The sequence below is a fragment of the Aegilops tauschii genome, chromosome 4 (assembly GCF_002575655.3).
Source record: "Aegilops tauschii subsp. strangulata cultivar AL8/78 chromosome 4, Aet v6.0, whole genome shotgun sequence".
In the NCBI taxonomy this organism is placed as follows: domain Eukaryota; kingdom Viridiplantae; phylum Streptophyta; class Magnoliopsida; order Poales; family Poaceae; genus Aegilops; species Aegilops tauschii.
In genome coordinates, this window is record NC_053038.3 from 148,195,323 (window position 1) to 148,213,516 (window position 18,194).

Below are 18,194 nucleotides of genomic sequence, written 5' to 3' on the forward strand. Positions count from 1 at the left end.
GTTCCGCACCAGAGTGGTACGGCAACCCTGTCCTGGAAATCATGTTGTTAGACAACGGTGAACCTTCGAACTATGAAGAAGCGATGGCGGGCCCGGATTCCGACAAATGGCTGGAAGCCATGAAATCCGAGATAGAATCCATGTATGAAAACAAAGTATGGACTTTGACTGACTTGCCCGATGAGCGGCGAGCCATAGAAAACAAATGGATCTTTAAGAACAAGACGGACGCGGATGGTAATGTGACCATCTACAAAGCTCGACTTGTCGCTAAGGGTTATCGACAAGTTCAAGGGGTTGACTACGATGAGACTTTCTCGCCCGTAGCGAAGCTGAAGTCCGTCCGAATCATGTTAGCAATTGCCGCATACTATGATTATGAGATATGGCAGATGGACGTCAAAACGGCATTCCTTAACGGCTTCCTTAAGGAAGAGTTGTATATGATGCAGCCGGAAGGTTTTGTCGATCCTAAGAATGCTAACAAAGTATGCAAGCTCCAACGCTCAATCTATGGGCTGGTGCAAGCATCTCGGAGTTGGAACATTCGCTTTGATGAGATGATCAAAGCGTTTGGGTTTACACAGACTTATGGAGAAGCCTGTGTTTACAAGAAAGTGAGTGGGAGCTCTGTAGCATTTCTCATATTATATGTGGATGACATACTATTGATGGGAAATGATATAGAATTCTTGGAAAGTATAAAGGCCTATTTGAATAAGTGTTTTTCAATGAAGGACCTTGGAGAAGCTGCTTATATATTAGGCATCAAAATCTATAGAGATAGATCAAGACGCCTCATTGGTCTTTCACAGAGTACATACCTTGACAAGATATTGAAGAAGTTCAGTATGGATCAGTCCAAGAAGGGGTTCTTGCCTGTATTGCAAGGTGTGAAATTGAGCACGGCTCAATGCCCGACCACGGCAGAAGCTATAGAACAGATGAGTGTCATCCCCTATGCCTCGGCCATAGGGTCTATTATGTATGCCATGCTGTGTACCAGACCTGATATAAACCTTGCCGTAAGTTTGGTAGGAAGGTACCAAAGTAATCCCGGCAAGGAACACTGGACAGCGGTCAAGAATATCCTGAAGTACCTGAAGAGGACTAAGGATATGTTTCTCGTTTATGGAGGTGACGAAGAGCTCGTCGTAAAGGGTTACGTCGACGCTAGCTTCGACACAGATCTGGATGACTCGAAGTCACAGACCGGATACGTGTATATTTTGAATAGAGGAGCAGTAAGCTGGTGCAGTTGCAAGCAAAGCGTCGTGGCGGGATCTACATGTGAAGCGGAGTACATGGCAGCCTCAGAGGCAGCACAGGAAGCAGTCTGGATGAAGGAGTTCATTACCGACCTAGGGGTGATTCCCAATGCGTCGGGCCCAATGACTCTCTTCTGTGACAACACTGGAGCTATTGCCCTTGCGAAGGAGCCCAGGTTTCACAGGAAGACCAGGCATATCAAGCGTCGCTTCAACTCCATTCGTGAAAGTGTTCAAAATGGAGACATAGATATTTGTAAAGTACACACGGACCTGAATGTAGCAGATCCGTTGACTAAACCTCTCCCTAGGGCAAAACATGATCAACACCAGGACGCTATGGGTGTTCGATTCATCACAATGTAACTAGATTATTGACTCTAGTGCAAGTGGGAGACTGTTGGAAATATGCCCTAGAGGCAATAATAAATGGTTATTATTATATTTCTTTGTTCATGGTAATTGTCTATTATTCATGCTATAATTGTATTGTCCGGAAATCGTGATACATGTGTGAATACATAGACCACAACCTGTCCCTAGTAAGCCTCTAGTTGACTAGCTCGTTGATCAACAGATAGTCACGGTTTCCTGACTATGGACATTGGATGTCATTGATAACGGGATCACATCATTAGGAGAATGATGTGATGGACAAGACCCAATCCTAAGCATAGCATAAAAGATCGTGTAGTTTCGTTTGCTAGAGCTTTTCCAATGTCAAGTATCTTTTCCTTAGACCATGAGATCGTGCAACTCCCGGATACCGTAGGAGTGCTTTGGGTGTGCCAAACGTCACAACGTAACTGGGTGACTATAAAGGTGCACTACGGGTATCTCCGAAAGTGTCTGTTGGGTTGGCACGGATCGAGACTGGGATTTGTCACTCCGTCTGACGGAGAGGTATCTCTGGGCCCACTCGGTAATGCATCATCATAATGAGCTCAATGTGACTAAGGCGTTGGTCACGGGATCATGCATTGCGGTACGAGTCAAGAGACTTGCCGGTAACGAGATTGAACAAGGTATTGGGATACCGACGATCGAATCTCGGGCAAGTAACATACCGATTGATAAAGGGAATTGCATACGGATTGATTGAATCCTCGACACCGTGGTTCATCCGATGAGATCATCGTGGAGCATGTGGGAGCCAACATGGGTATCCAGATGCCGCTGTTGGTTATTGACCGGAGAGGCGTCTCGGTCATGTCTGCATGTCTCCCGAACCCATAGGGTCTACACACTTAAGGTCCGGTGACGCTAGGGTTGTAGAGATATATGTATGCGGAAACCCGAAAGTTGTTCGGAGTCCCGGATGAGATCCCGGACGTCACGAGAGGTTCCGGAATGGTCCGGAGGTGAAGAATTATATATAGGAAGTCCAGTTTCGGCCACCGGGAAAGTTTCGGGGGTTATCGGTATTGTACCGGGACCACCGGAAGGGTCCCGGGGGTCCACCGGGTGGGGCCACCTGTCCCGGAGGGCCCCGTGGGCTGAAAGTGGAAGGGAACCAGCCCCTAGTGGGCTGGGGCGCCCCCCTTGGGCCTCCCCCCCATGCGCCTAGGGTTGGGAACCCTAGGGGGGAGTTCCCCCTTGCCTTGGGGGCCAAGGCACCCCTTCCCCCCCCCCTACTTGGCCGCCGCCCCCCCTTGGATCTGATCTCCAGGGGCCGCCCCCCCCAGGGGGCCTATATAAAGGGGGGGAGGGAGGGCAGTACACAGCAGCCTTGGGCGCCTCCCTCCTCCCCTGCAACACCTCTCTCTCTCTCTCTTGTAGAAGCTCGGCGAAGCCCTGCACGAGACCCGCTACATCCACCACCACGCCGTCGTGCTGCTGGATCTCCATCAACCTCTCCTTCCCCCTTGCTGGATCAAGAAGGAGGAGACGTCGCTGCACCGTACGTGTGTTGAACGCGGAGGTGCCGTCCGTTCGGCACTCGGTCATCGGTGATTTGGATCACGGCGAGTACGACTCCGTCATCCACGTTCATTGGAACGCTTCCGCTCGCGATCTACAAGGGTATGTAGATGCACTCCCTTCCCCTCGTTGCTAGTATACTCCATAGATGCATCTTGGTGAACGTAGGAAAATTTTAAAATTATGCTACGATTCCCAACAATAGTTTCGTCTTGTTTTCACCTATCCAGTTAACCTGTCACGTCAACTTTTTGAAATGTTCAAATTTCGAAATTTGTTTCATAGTCAAATTTCCTTTGATCATATCTTTTTATCCGTACCTCCGTTTTCGATGAAACCAACGCCCACTTCTTCGTTATGATCCCCTCTATCCAGTAAAACAACTTAAACATGTTTTTGAAAGTTTTAAAATTTGAATTCAAACAGATTTGTATTCAAACTTCTTTTGTTCATAACTTGAGTTTCGTAACTCCGTTTGAGTTGATTCTTTTTGCAAACCGAAGCTCTTGACCTAAACTTTCTGATAAGGCCAAATTCACATAATTTTGGTACTGTTAGAAATTGTTTTATGTTGCAAGAGTTAATTGCTTGGTTTTGAAGTTTTCCGAATTGTTTTCCTCGTTCTTTCTGATCTTTTGAGTGATTGCTTAAGTGTGGTTACTATTGTTTGCTTACGATAGATTGAAACAGAGTGTGACGAGTAGAACTATCAAGAGTTTTGAGTGCGGATCATCTTCATCAACATTGCAGGCAAGTTCACACTTTGATCATACCTCTTTCATACCCAGTTTTTATTGCATTAGATCAATCCTCAAACATTGCATTATTAGGATCTAATTAAATTGTGGGAACTGGGAAGTAGTTGAGTTAGTACCTATTACCTGTTTTAATTATCAAACCCTTGGGAGTTACTTCTACGTTGCTATTACATTGCCATGCTATGCTCGTAGACGTGGATTGGGTTGAAGTGATATTCATGACAGATGTGAGATTGATAATAATGGTTTACTTAAGGTGGCAACTAAAACTCACATCTGGGTGGATTGAGGCACCTGGAGAACCCAGTGTTGCCTGTTTGTATAAGGACCGCCACCCAGGCTCAAAGGGATCATAAGATTATTCATGCTAGAAACTTCCGTGTGCAGCCGCAAGCTATTATGGGCTCTAGCATAGTCGAGTAAGTTGTGGGAAACCTTTCCATGATGGGCTAGCAGATGTAGGGGATTGTAGGTGTACCGGCCTATCTATCGGTTAAGGGGACCTCTTCGGAAAGACTGTGTCTCGGTCATCCGTTTCTCAAACATCATGCAGTGCGAGAAATCCAACGGAGGAGATCGAGTCTTGTGGGAAAAGTGCACAAACCTCTGCAGAGTGTACAAACTAATCATGGTTAGCCGTGTCCCCGGTTATGGACATCTTGAGTATCTAGTTCTTGGATTATCCCGTTGATCTCATCATGTTACTTTTAATTAATATTGTTGGGTTAATGATGATACTTAATTGGGATTGAGATGTTGTCAACCATCTCAATGTTTCACAACCACCATGTTAGTTAAATAAAATTTATTCCTTTGAAGTAGGGAAAAATTGGCTTTTCGCAAAAACATTATAACCATAGAGCTTTTCCACCAGCCATATATGCATGTAGTGATAGCCTTTGTTCATCATTTCTCTATGGTGTGAATTTGCCAGCATATTCCATGTGCTAACCCGTTTTCGGGCTGCAACGTTTCATGTTGCAGGATATCTTACGACGAGTAAGAGATACGTTAGGGTTACGATTTCTACACTCAACTTTGCCGTTGGTGTTGATGGGAATCCACAACCTTGTTACTTCCGCTATTTGGATTGAGGTAATAGTATTTACGTTATTTTATACATGTGATTTACCTCTGTTATAAATCCTCGAGTACTGTGTGTGTCAGCATACCGATCCAGGGATGACACTTAAGCACAGAGAGTTGATCCATTCGGGTCGGGTCGCTACAGATATGAATTGCCTGTTACACCTGAGGGTTATGTTATGGATAGAGACGTAGCTAGGGACTTTCTTGCTTGTAAGGATAGAGAGGATCTTAAGAAACTGCTAGTCAAGTTGAAAGAAAAACCTTTGAATGCTACAATGCAATATGATCCTAAGTTTGGTACTTCACCTATATTTGTTACTGATAAGGATTATGAATTCTCTGTCGATCCTGAGTTAATCACTTTGGCTGATCTGGTCCTTTCCATGTTTATGAATCTGAAACTTTTGTGGCACATCTTACTAAATTGAATGATATAGCCACCTTATTTGCTCATGAGGAAAAAATCCGCTACTACTCTATTTTTAAGTTGTTTCTTTTCTCATTAAAGGGTGATGCTAAGATATGGTTTAATTCGCTTGCTCCTGGTTGTGTGCGTAGTCCCCAGGATATGATATATTACTTCTCTGGAAAAAAAATCTTGCTCATAAGAAACAAGCTGCCTTAAAGGAAATATTTAACTTTGTGCAAATTGAAGAAGAGAGTATCCCACAAGCTTGGGGGAGGCTTATCCAATTACTTAATGCTTTGCATGATCATCCTCTCAAGAAAAATGAAATACTTGATATCTTTTATAATGGACTAACCAATACTTCTAGGGACCACCTAGATAGTTGTGTTGGTTGTGTTTTCAGGGAACGAACTGTTGAACAAGCTGAAGTGCTATTGAATAATATATTGAGTAATGATAATGATTGGAATCTTCCTGGACCGCCTCCTAAGACAACTCCGAAGAAGAGGGGTATTATATTCCTCAGTCCTGAAGATATGCAAGAAGCAAAGAAATCTATGAAAGAAAAAAGGTATTAAAGCTGAAGATTTTAAGAATTTACCACCTATTGAAGAAATACATGGTCTTAATATTTCGACACAGTAGTAGAGGCAAATTCTCTCTATAGATTTGATGAAGGTGATATTCCCTATAATAAATCTGCTAGTCAATGCTTGGATGAATTTGATAACTTTATTGTTAAACAAGAAAACTTCAATGCATAAGTTAGTAGACAATTGAAAATAAATGCTTATATGCTTGAACACTTGAGTGACTATATGTGTAGAACTGTTAATGATCTCAAGTTTGTTAGTAAACATGATTCCATGGTAAAAACTCAAGTAGAACAAGTTCTTAAGGCACAAAATGATTTGGTTAATGAAATGAATAATAAGATGAATGATCATGCTGTTAGAGTTATGACTAGAGGTGGTAAAATGACTCAGGAACCTTTGTATCCTAAAAGAATTGAGCAAGACTCTTAGAGAATTAATACTGATGCACCTAGTCCTTCTAAAAATTAAAGGAATGATGATAGGACTTTGCATGCTTCTAGTGAACCTGTTATAGATACACCTGAGAACCCAAATGATATATCTATTTCCGATGCTAAATCACAATCTAGTGATGAACATGAACCTAGTAATAATGAAAATCATCATGTTCATGTTGATTCTCAACGTAGTAATGATAATGATGTGGAGATAGAACATGTTCTTGATCTTGATAACCTACAACCTAAAAATAAAATATATGATAAGAGAGACTTCATTCCTAGGAAACATGGTAAATAAAGAGAACCATGGGTTCATAAACCCATGCCCTTTCACCCTAAACCATCCAAGAAAAAGGATGATGAAGACTTTGAGCGCTTTGTTGAAATGCTTAGACCTGTCTTTTTCCGTTTGCGTTTGACTGGTATAATAAAAATGTCTCCTTATGCTAAGTATATGAAAGATATTGTCACTAATAAAAGAAAGATACCGGAAGCTGAAATTTCCACCATTCTTGCTAATTACATATTTAAAGGTGGAATACCAAAGAAACTAGGAGATCCAGGAATACCAACTATACCATGCTCCATTAAAAGAAATTATGTTAAAACTGCTTTCTGTGATTTAGGAGCCGGTGTTAGTGTGACACCCCGAGACTGATGCTCCAGTTGCCTTCCATTTATTTTCATTGATGTCATCTGTTTCAATTGTTTGTTGCCATGATCATGGTGTGTTTGCCATTGTCATCTAGTTTTGCATTGTTCCCTTATTTGTTGCATGCCATGCCCATCATTGTTATGTTGATTTGTGCCATCCTATGTTGCTGTCAAGATCATCTCATGTGCATTGTGGTGTCCATCATGTTGTGCTTGCACTATGCTTGTTATGTTGCTTGCCCTATGCATATGTCCCACGCATCACCCCTCCTTCCTTCTTACTCCTTTCATTTTTGCAAGTGCCTTTCCCCCTTCTATTTAATGTTTAATTTTGGCCAATAAATCTTGCACCATGCCTTCATCCTCTCTGCCAAATATTAGCTCCTTCGAACTTGTTTTGGTTGGGTTCAAAAATGGCTCAAGTTTGAATTTAATTCAAACATGAATTATTTTTCTGTCCTTAAAATGCCCAGGCCATTTTATTCAAATCCTGCATAAATCCAGGAGTCCAGGGATATCCTTGTCTCAGTCCCACACCTCTCCATTGTCCCTATGCATTTCTTTTCTATATTTTCTCTTTGAAGAAAAGAAAGGAAAGATAAGAATGCATAGAGGAAGAGGCCGCCCGCAGCCCATCAATAGTCGTCCCGCACAGCCCACTTACCCCTTCGATCCCGCCCACTAGCGTGTTCCCCTGTTCATGCTCTTCTCACTGTATGGCAGCTCATTCAGGAGGTACACGTCGGTGCCCCGGTTGATTTGACGGTGGGAGGTTGCCCTAGCCTCCTATAAGACTCGCCAAAACCCTACCCCTGGTCTCTTCTCTACCCATTCCCCCCTCTCTTGCCCCTGCCGCCGCCAAGGTAAGCTCCATGCCTCCATAGCCGATGCCATAACCGAGAGAGCTCGAGCTCCAGCTCGGGCTGACAGAGCCTCCCCCCTTCCTCCGTGTCTTGGTGAGGAGAACAGACTTTGACTCTTGCCATCTCCTTCCACTACGTATGCGTCCACGTTCCCTGGATCGGCTGCGCCATCCTCTTCCAGGGGCACGTCTTCTTCTTCTTCCCGCACGTCACCGGCCGACATCGCGTCTTCTCGCCCTCCCTGATCACCATCGAGCTCGATCTACTCCAGCGGCACCCTCTCGGTGAGCAACCGCTCCTCATAGCCCCTCTCCGGTTGGATTTTATCACTGTAGACGCTGATTCCATGGCAGCGAGTTCAAGCTCGTGCCTTGTGCTCAGCTCGCCTCGCTCTTGTAGACGCGAGCACACTCGCGCAGCTACCCCTGCCGGATTCAGGGCTCCGCAGACGCAATAAGGTTTGAACTCTGGGGTATGTGCGAAGATCTCAGCCTCTCAAGCTTTGAGCCCGTCACAAGCCCGTCTCAAAAATGGCTCAAGTTTGAATTTAATTCAAACATGAATTATTTTTCTGTCCTTAAAAATGCCCAGGCCATTTTATTCAAATCCTGCATAAATCCAGGAGTCCAGGGATATCCTTGTCTCAGTCCCACACCTCTCTATTGTCCCTATGCATTTCTTTTCTATATTTTCTCTTTGAAGAAAAGAAAGGAAAGAGAAGAATGCATAGAGGAAGAGGCCGCCCGCAGCCCATCAATAGTCGTCCCGCACAGCCCACTTACCCCTTCGATCCCGCCCACTAGCGTGTTCCCCTGTTCATCCTCTTCTCACTGTATGGCAGCTCATTCAGGAGGTACACGTCGGTGCCCCGGTTGATTTGACGGTGGGAGGTTGCCCTAGCCTCCTATAAGACTCGCCAAAACCCTACCCCTGGTCTCTTCTCTACCCATTCCCCCCTCTCTTGCCCCTGCCGCCGCCAAGGTAAGCTCCATGCCTCCATAGCCGATGCCATAACCAAGAGAGCTCGAGCTCCAGCTCGGGCTGACAGAGCCTCCCCCCTTCCTCCGTGTCTTGGTGAGGAGAACAGACTTTGACTCTTGCCATCTCCTTCCACTACGTATGCGTCCACGTTCCCCGGATCGGCTGCGCCATCCTCTTCCAGGGGCACGTCTTCTTCTTCTTCTTCTTCCCGCACGTCACCGGCCGACATCGCGTCTTCTCGCCCTCCCCGATCACCATCGAGCTCGATCTACTCCAGCGGCACCCTCTCGGTGAGCAACCGCTCCTCATAGCCCCTCTCCGGTTGGATTTTATCACTATAGACGCTGATTCCATGGCAGCGAGTTCAAGCTCGTGCCTTGTGCTCAGCTCGCCTCGCTCTTGTAGACGCGAGCACACTCGCGCAGCTACCCCTGCCGGATTCAGGGCTCCGCAGACGCAATAAGGTTTGAACTCTGGGGCGTGTGCGAAGATCTCAGCCTCTCAAGCTTTGATCCCGTCACCCCACAGCATAGCCTAGCCGGATTCGCGTGAACTAGGAAGAAGATGAACACGACAGTTTACCCAGGTTCGGGCCACCTTGCGGTGTAAAGCCCTACTCCTGCTTTGTGGTGGATTGGCCTCACGAGGGACTGAGGATGAACAAGTATAGAGGATGAACAACCTCGCGAGGGATTTTGTGGTGAGGGTGGAAAGGATCGGATCCCGCCCCCTCTACGGTGGTGGCTAACCTATATATATATATATATATATATATATATATATATATATATATATATATATATATATATATATATATATATAGTGGCCCATGGTCCTCTTCCCCCGAAACTTAGGCGGGAAGGGATCCCGCAATGTCCAAATTGAAAAGGGGACAAGTAGTACATCTAATCCTGACGAAAGGTGGTCTTCGCCTGCAAAGCTTCTGGTCGTGACGCAGTGGTGGGCTCGGTCATGACCCCCGTCCTGCCGAGCCCGTGATCTTGGTCTTGTAGAACCGGAATCGAAACCTTTGGGAGATTCCTCCGGGACCCACGCCTGTTCTTGCCTCCTTAGCACCAAAGAGGAAATTGCCTCCTCTGCGCCCTCTGGCGCCCGCCTGGCCTTGGTCGTCATGGCTCACGTCATTGTAGCCTCCTGAGGCTGGGTACCTACATAGAAATCTCCGCTCCTCGGGAGGCCTCTTGGGGGAGGCCGCTCCCTCTGGAGGTCTTGGTGTCGTCCGCCGCCTCGCGAAGCCAGGGCCCTCACGAGGGTCTTGTCTTGGCGGTCTTGCAGATGGGTCGTACCAAGCTTTCGAGGGAGCCACGCCGTGGGCCATAGGCAGGCAAGTCTGGGTACCCTGGTTCCCAGAACGCCGAAGGTAGCCCCCGAGCACAAGGCGCGCTCGGGCGGGCTTCGAGGCGAAACCAAGGGGCAAGGATGAAGCACCGCGGGCCCCAATCGCCTGCGGTCCAGGCTGACGCTTGGCGCTTGATGGGACACGGACGCCTTGGCTTCCCCATGTCGCCTCGGCAACCGTTCCGAGTTGACAGTAGCCTGGCGCATGCAGCAGGGCCATCATCACCTAGAGCATGGAGGGACGCCGGTTATTCTTCTTCAGCCTATAAACGGGCAAGGGGAACGGAGCTCCTTAGCCCACCTTCGTCTTCCTGTCTTCTCGCCTCGCGTTCCTGCTATAGCGCCCATGGCACCAATCAGAAGGTTCTCCACCACTGAGAAGGGAAAGGCTCAAAAGGAGGTGCTGGAGCCGCTCTTGCCGAAGAGGAGCTACAGCCGCCCTCGACGGGTTGCCGCAACACCCGTGGCCACTCCTTCTAGGCGCGAGCACGCACCACCGAGGGCCCGCGCTGGCCCGATCGTCCGCCCATAGGGTCCTTCCCACGGGGGAGGCCACGGGCACTGTGGAGGACGAGGCCATGGAGGGAACCTGATGACGGTCGCCCGACCACTTCACCCACAGGCCCATGCCGATGGCACAACCCGCGAGTTTGTGGTGTGCGTGACGACGCTGCCGCGCACCTGGATTCGACTCCCGTGTGCCCTGGCAGAGGAGCGGCCGGGGCGGGGGCCCGTGGAGTTGTGGCTTCAGCATGACGGTTGCTACGGCCAATCCTCGCAGGCGGAGGTTGAGGCCACCTTCTCCGGTGATGTCTTCATGACCCGAGGATGGGGGACGGTCACTGCTACCTCTTGAGCACTGCGTTGGTTTTCCCTTGAAGAGGAAAGGGTGATGCAGCAAAGTAGCGTAAGTATTTCCCTCAATTTTTGAGAACCAAGGTATCAATCCAGTAGGAGACTACATGCAAGTCGCCTCGTACCTACACAAACAAATAAGAACCTTGCAACCAACGCAATAAAGGGGTTGTCAAACCCTTCATGGCCACTTGCAAAAGTGAGATCTGATAGAGATAATAAGATAAATATTTTTGATATTTTTATGATATAGATTGAAAAGTAAAGATTGCAAAATAAATGACGGAAGAAATAGTAAATTGATAGGAAAATAATATGATGGAAGATAGACCCGAGGGCCATAGGTTTCACTAGTGGCTTCTCTCAAGATAGCATAATTTACGGTGGGTGAACGAATTACTGTCGAGCAATTGATAGAAAAGTGCATAGTTATGAGAATATCTAGGCATGATCATGTATATAGGCATCACGTCCGCGACAAGTAGACCGAAACGATTCTGCATCTACTACTATTACTCCACACATCGACCGCTATCCAGCATGCATCTAGACTATTAAGTTCATAAGAACAGAGTAACGCATTAGGCAAGATGACATGATGTAGAGGGATAAACTCAAGCAATATGATATAAACCCCATATTTTTATCCTCGATGACAACAATCCAATACGTGCCTTGCTGCCCCTGCAGTCACTGGGAAAGGACATCGCAAGATTGAACCCAAAGCTAAGCACTTCTCCCATTGCAAGAAAGATCAATCTAGTAGGCCAAACCAAACTGATAACTCGAAGAGACTTGCAAAGATATTTAAATCATACATATAATAATTCAGAGAAGAATCAAATATTGTTCATAGATAATCTTAATCATAAACCCACAATTCATCGGATCTCGACAAACACACCGCAAAAAGAATTACATCGAATAGATCTCCAAGAAGATCGAGGAGAACTTTGTATTGAGATCCAAAGAGAGAGAAGAAGCCATCTAGCTAATAATTATGGACTCGAAGGTCTGTGGTAAACTACTCACACATCATCGGAGAGGCTATGGTGTTGATGTAGAAGCCCTCCGTGATCGATTCCCCCTCCGGCGGAGCGCCGAAAAAGGCCCCAAGATGGGATCTCATGGGTACAGAAGGTTGCGGCGGTGGAAATAGGGTTTCGTGGTGCTCCTGAATGTTTTTGGGGTATATGGGTATATATAGGAGGAAGGAGTAGGTCGGTGGAGCTGCGAGGGGCCCATGAGGGTGGGGGGCACGCCCAGGGGGGCAGGCGAGCCTCCCTGCCTCGTGGCCTCCTCGCTTCTTTCTTGACGTCCACTCCAAGTCCCCTGGATCACATTTGTTTCAAAAATAACTCTCCCGAAGGTTTCATTCTGTTTGGATCCCGTTTGATATATTCCTTTTCTGCGAAGCACTGAAATAGGCAAAAAAACAACAATTTGCACTGGGCCCTTGATTAGTAGGTTAGTTCTAAAAATAATATAAAAATATATAATAAAGCCCATTAAACATCCAAAACAGATAATATAATAGCATGGAATTTAAATCAATAATAAGGCTGGGCAACTCGCTCCCACAATGCTCCCCCGATCGCTTCCTTCGATGGCCGTTCGATCCTGGTCAACGAAGTCTTTTTTTGCCTGCTGCCCGTTGGACCTCGCTGGGAACTCACTTCTGCCGTTTTGACCGCGTGGTGAGATCTGGACAGTGCGTGACCTGTGGGCTCGGGCTGGATCGAATTGGCTGGGTGACAGTTTGTTGGGTGCGCAGGGCAGCCTGTCCTGCCGCGCCCCGTGCGCGCGAGGCCCGCGTCGTGGGCGCTGTGCAGGCGCGGGTTATGCGCTGTTCCCCGTGTTTCCCTCGCTGGCTGGTGCTGCGGCTGCAGGTGGGCCCGCCTGCGCATGGTCCCGCGCGTCAGCTTTGTGGTGTGTTTTTCCCGTGTACGCATATTTCCTGGTTACCTCGGTCAACTGCTCGTGGCGCGGGGCTCCTCACGCGCTTCCCGCGTCGTGCGTCGTGGGAGTTACTGTGTCCTGCGTCAGCTTCAGAGGGGTGGATCGGCATGTGCACCCGGATTGTGCACATGCGTTTGTACTAGCGCGATGACGGGTGGGCCGCCACTGATCTGGTCCCGCTCGTCGGCTGCATGGTGGTGTCGCGTCTCGCCTGCATTTGGACTTTGGAGAAAGAGGATGGACTGCAGCTGCCCGATGCATGTGCATCGTGCGTGCCTCACCTCCATCTGCAGTTGGAGAGAGAGATGGACTGGCGCCTCCGACGCGCTGGTCGACGCCGCGGCCGCCGCTCCCGCCCCTGCCGTCCGCGAGCCCGGGTGCACGGTGGCGCTCACGGACCTCCACCGTTGCCTCCACGCCTTCAGCGAGTCCTGCGACCGAGCCGAGGGCCTCGTCCAGGCGGCCGCCAGCGGCCTCGGCCCCGCCGCCTCCCGCCACGACGAGCTGTGTCGCGCCGTGCGCGCGGTGGACAAGGATCTCTAGGCCGCCGCCGCAGGCCGGGAGGAGAACGAGATGGAAGAGGAGAAGACTCGCCCTCCGACCACGCCGCTGGCGGCCGAGGACAAATAGCCCAATCGATCTACCTCGTCTCCTGTTGAGGTGATGTTCATCATTCTTGTTTTTTCCGTGTGATGTTCATCGTTCCTCTTATTTTCTTGGTTGATGTGCTAATCGTGTTAGTCATCTAGAAGAAAGGAGAGATGGACTGGGATATTTTACCTCGCCGTGATGCATGGTGGCCGAGATGCGGCAGCCCCATGCTCTGTTCCGATGGGCCTCCTCTGCTCGATGTTTGCCGCTGGTTGAGGTTCGTCCTTCTCTGGTTCGCATGTTCTTCGCCGCTGCTTTGGATTCGTCGTGCTAATTTTGCATGTTTGCCTTTGTTTCGTTCATGCGCAGTTTGGTACGGTTTCCTGTTGTCGCTTGCGTCGAGCCTTGGGTCCGTCTCTCCTTCGTTGAGGTTAGTCCACCCCTCTTGTGCTTGCCTATAGAATATTTGATGAAATGCATGTGTGCTGACGCTTGTTCTACGGTTCAGCCTACTTCTCCTGTTGCTGGCGCTTCTTCTTCTCGTCCGTCCTACTGCTTACCCAACGTGCTTCTGCTTGCTGCCTCGGGTAAATAGGCCGTTCTGTTGCTTCTGTGACCGGCTGAGTGTTCATTGCATGCCTGTGTGTCGTTGTGCTCTTACCGGTTGTTTTTTGTGTGTATTTCACAGGTTGTACGATCTCTTCTGTCGCTGTGTCGATCGACTCATCAAGGTTTTCTTCTTTCCTTTCTACTACATGTGTGTGTGTTTTACTTTCAGTATCTTCTGTGTCATGCTGTCTGCCTTGGTGATCTTTTAAATATCTGTATGTCGTGCTGGTCGTTTAAATGTTCCGGATATGGTCAGGCGTTGTGTGTTTTTCGTTCTCGTGCTGCTTATATTTCGTGTATGCGTGTGAGCAGGATTTGTCCGCTTGTTTCCGTTGTTATACCTATTTTGGAGGTCATGGTAACTCGATGCCCCCCGTGCTCACTCTTTCTGTTGTACATAGAAGCATATTTGTCCAATTCTCAGACTAATTTTTTTGAAAGAAACCGCAGTTCATTACAACGCCAATTATGGATATGGATCCATCTTGCTGCGCTGGATGAAGGACTGGATGCAATAAGAATTGCATGTGACAATTGCTCATGAATAGTATTTGTTGTACAAACATCCAGTTAATTCTTGAGATACAATAGAGACACTATAATAGTACTACTTTAGTCAAATACATTATCCACTGATTGTTGTAGTGAAATGTCGCTCTAGCTATTAATTTGCAGAATCTTGCACGACAAACTATAGGCATGTGATCTCTATGGTGTTCCAGTAAATAAAGAAAACTGGAACATGTGCCTTCAAATTTTCTATTTATATACAAAAACCATGCATTGGTACATATGAACCATATGAATAGGACTTATCTATTTTTTTGTCATGTTTGTGAGTTTTCTGTTATTTCCTCTCAGTGTGAATAGGACTGAAGAAGATGGACATAGCCCTTTAGGTAATTTCACTTTTTTTGAACAGCAAACCGTAGAACAATAGTTCTATGGTATATTATATTTTCATTAAAAAAACAGTATGTTACAAAGGGAAAGGAGAAAATAGAAACAAAAGAAAAAAGATCTAAGCTAATGGGGCAGAGCCCTTATCCAATTTCAGTTTTGGGCAACATGAGAATCATTTTAAAATTGATCTGACAGCCTGCTTGAACAAGGTGGAATTAGTGCTCGTCTTTGATCTTGTGTTGAAGTAGTTGAAGATCCTTTTTTAATTCAAGCCTCCAATTTGAGATTGTCGGCTGGATGTTTCTGAAGACCTTGCCATCTCACTTTGTCCTGGATTAATAACAGATTACAAATTTATTTGTTTAAATAGGACAGGTTATTTACGAAGGTATACCATTTCTATTGACTGGATAATTTACATGTTGGCAAGGACTTATTGGTGCAGCCTGGTCATAATTGCTCGGCCAATTTCCCAACCCAAATCCAGAACCGCTTCATCTTTAGATCTTTACATGATTGATGAAATGCCTTAGAGACTAAGATCTGTACTTTGTTTCTCTCCGTTCTCCTGCTCACGGATTAACCGATGGCTGTAAGACCCAGAGAAGCATTAGGAACTGGTCTGCAGTGTCTTCTAGTGTATGCGTACACACAATTCACTTTCCTTTTCTTTTTGCCCTTTGCATAGATGGTGTGCTTGAGTTACAAAGCCTCTTCTTGCGGTGTTGTCTGCAAGGCCGAAGGGATGTTTTTAATGCATTTGAGCTGCTCTATCTGATTGTTCATCTCCTGAACCTGTTTTAGTTGATATAAAAGTGCTCTCTATTTCAGAAAGCCACAACACGAGATTGTGTTCCCTCTTGCTCCAGGTGCATGTTGCTGCCCTCCTTTCCCCTCTGATTTGACTTGCTTTACCTTGTGTGAAGTTTTATACTTTCAACTTTACAAAGCTATATCAAGTTCGCTTTCAACTGTACTTGGCTACACCTGTAACATGATGCATTTCTCTTTCAGTTTATTGAATGCATTTTGAAGGAGTGAATGCTCTATCTGGTACTGGCCTATGACTCATTTAACAGTGCGTCAATTTGCTCACAAACCTCCTCATGTACAGCATACAATGAGTATTCTGTCACATATCACACAACATCTTGATCTTTCAGCTAATAATATGCTGTAATTTTTTAGACGTATCACTGTTTGCAGCTTTTGGGAGATAATGCTCTTAATAAACTTTAGCTTTCTGCAATGCTAGGCCGGACAAATTCAGTACTGAAAATCTAGACTGTTCTTTCCACTCTGTAATAACTTCTATGCTTGCGCCGCCATGATATCACTACAACATTTCCCTGGAAAATTTTATTAGTTGCATGTAAACTGAATTGATTTACCAGTAAAAATCTGGACAACTCATTTCAGTCGCTAACAACAATTGTGGCATTACCAGGATATGTCATGTATGTGCTCTCAGTCGTAGTAGGATGCAAAAAGTACAATAAGAGATAAGAATGTATGCACTATGGCTAGCAGTAACATTTTATTGACTTGTGCAGTATTCGATACTATCTATTTCTGCAGGCTATTCCTCATGTTGCAACCTTTTCCCGTAGAATTGAAAGGAAGATGGAAGAAATTGTAGGAAGTATACTTTGTGTTCCATTAGTCTTACTGTCAGATTTCCATGTTCAGTTATTCACACTATATTATTGCTCGATATCTATAGCTTGCTATTATTTGAGCAGGAATGGTGTTCCCAGCGTGACATTCAAAACCAGTCAAGACTATAAAGGGGCTGTGAAGGAAAAAATGCTATGGATCCATAGTGGGAGGGGAGAGTTACCAACAATGTATCAAGGATAAACCGTGACATGGATTCCTAAGTTCCAACTTACATAGCAAAATTATATAGGGAGAATGCTCGCATTTTGAAAACTCTATTACATAGTTTGAAGCTATGTTTCTTTCAATTTTCATTATTAAAAGGATCCTTATTATTGCCAATTTGTCAAGCATTTATTGTCGAATAACTCTTTGTTTCAAATGAGACCTGTGGCGCAAGGGGTAAATTTATTATACATCTTATCGTACACAGCAAGCCTCTTCTTTTTTTATTAAGAGGAGTTAAATTTGTTACCATATGTGCTTGCTCACAACTAAACCAACTAAACCATGAATTTTCTTTTTGAGATGTTTTTTTTCAAACTCAGATATCTAATCATTATAACCATATTTTCAACTAAAACAATGCTTCCTTAGCTGGTTTGTACATGTTATACAAATATAATTTTTTTCAAACTCGGATTTCGCATCGTGATAGCCATATTTTCAATATAACATCGTTTAACACATGAGCTTTGTACTACCAATATCGAATAGGTTCTTGCAAAATGAAACTATTTTCATCGACAACATGGCTTTAGCGGGTCTCTGCGCCAAATGGCGCAACGGGTCAACTAATAATCAAAAATTATAGATACGTTGGAGACGTATCAAGCATCCCCAATCTTAATTCCTGCTCGTCCTCGAGTAGGTAAATGATAAAAAATAGAATTTTTGATGTAGAATGCTACCTCGCATAATTTTGTAAGTAATTCTCTTTATTGCGGCATGAATGTTCAGATCCGAAAGATTCAAGATAAAAGTTTAATATTGACATAAAAATAATAATACTTCAAGCATACTAACTAATCAATTATGTCTTCTCAAAATAACATGGCCAAAGAAAGTTCATCACTACAAAATCATATAGTTTGGTCATGCTCCATTTTCGTCACACAAGATTGCTCTCATCATGCACAACCCCGATCACACGCCAAGCAATTGTTTCATACTTTAGTAATCTCAAACTTTTTCGACTTTCACGCAATACATGAGCGTGAGCCATGGACATAGCACTATGGGTGGAATAGAATATAATGATGAGGGTTATGTGGAGAAGAC

General features: G+C 45.7%; 1 protein-coding gene across 20 annotated transcripts; it reads left to right on the forward strand.

Annotated features, from left to right (window-relative positions):
• Positions 1 to 13,397: 13,397 nt before the first annotated feature.
• On the forward strand, positions 13,398 to 17,292 carry LOC109782822 (uncharacterized). 20 transcript variants are annotated; one of them, XR_012181600.1, is made up of 8 exons: positions 13,398 to 13,811; positions 13,904 to 14,019; positions 14,112 to 14,172; positions 14,251 to 14,329; positions 14,431 to 14,473; positions 15,943 to 16,123; positions 16,269 to 16,332; positions 16,833 to 17,292. XR_012181600.1 is itself a non-coding variant. In XM_020341437.4 (7 exons), exons 1-6 carry the CDS (start codon positions 13,913 to 13,915, stop codon positions 16,862 to 16,864), a joined length of 360 nt encoding a protein of 119 aa, XP_020197026.1. In that variant the 5' UTR covers positions 13,781 to 13,912; the 3' UTR covers positions 16,865 to 16,896; positions 16,997 to 17,292. The 20 variants fall into 20 exon arrangements, 12 of the variants coding, with proteins under 12 accessions (XP_073352543.1, XP_020197023.1, XP_020197026.1 ...); XR_012181602.1 differs by having other exon boundaries at positions 13,781 to 14,019; positions 16,833 to 16,896; positions 16,997 to 17,292; XR_012181599.1 differs by having other exon boundaries at positions 13,781 to 14,019; positions 16,086 to 16,123; positions 16,833 to 16,896; positions 16,997 to 17,292.
• Positions 17,293 to 18,194: the final 902 nt, after the last annotated feature.

Coding starts and splice junctions, on each gene's coding strand:
- LOC109782822 (XM_020341434.4), top strand. CDS start 13,913: ATGGACTGGGATATTTTACCTCGCCGTGATGCATGGTGGCCGAGATGC. Junction 14,020..14,111: donor GATGTTTGCCGCTGGTTGAG/GTTCGTCCTTCT, acceptor GTTCATGCGCAG/TTTGGTACGGTTTCCTGTTG. Junction 14,474..16,085: donor GTGTCGATCGACTCATCAAG/GTTTTCTTCTTT, acceptor TCTCTATTTCAG/AAAGCCACAACACGAGATTG.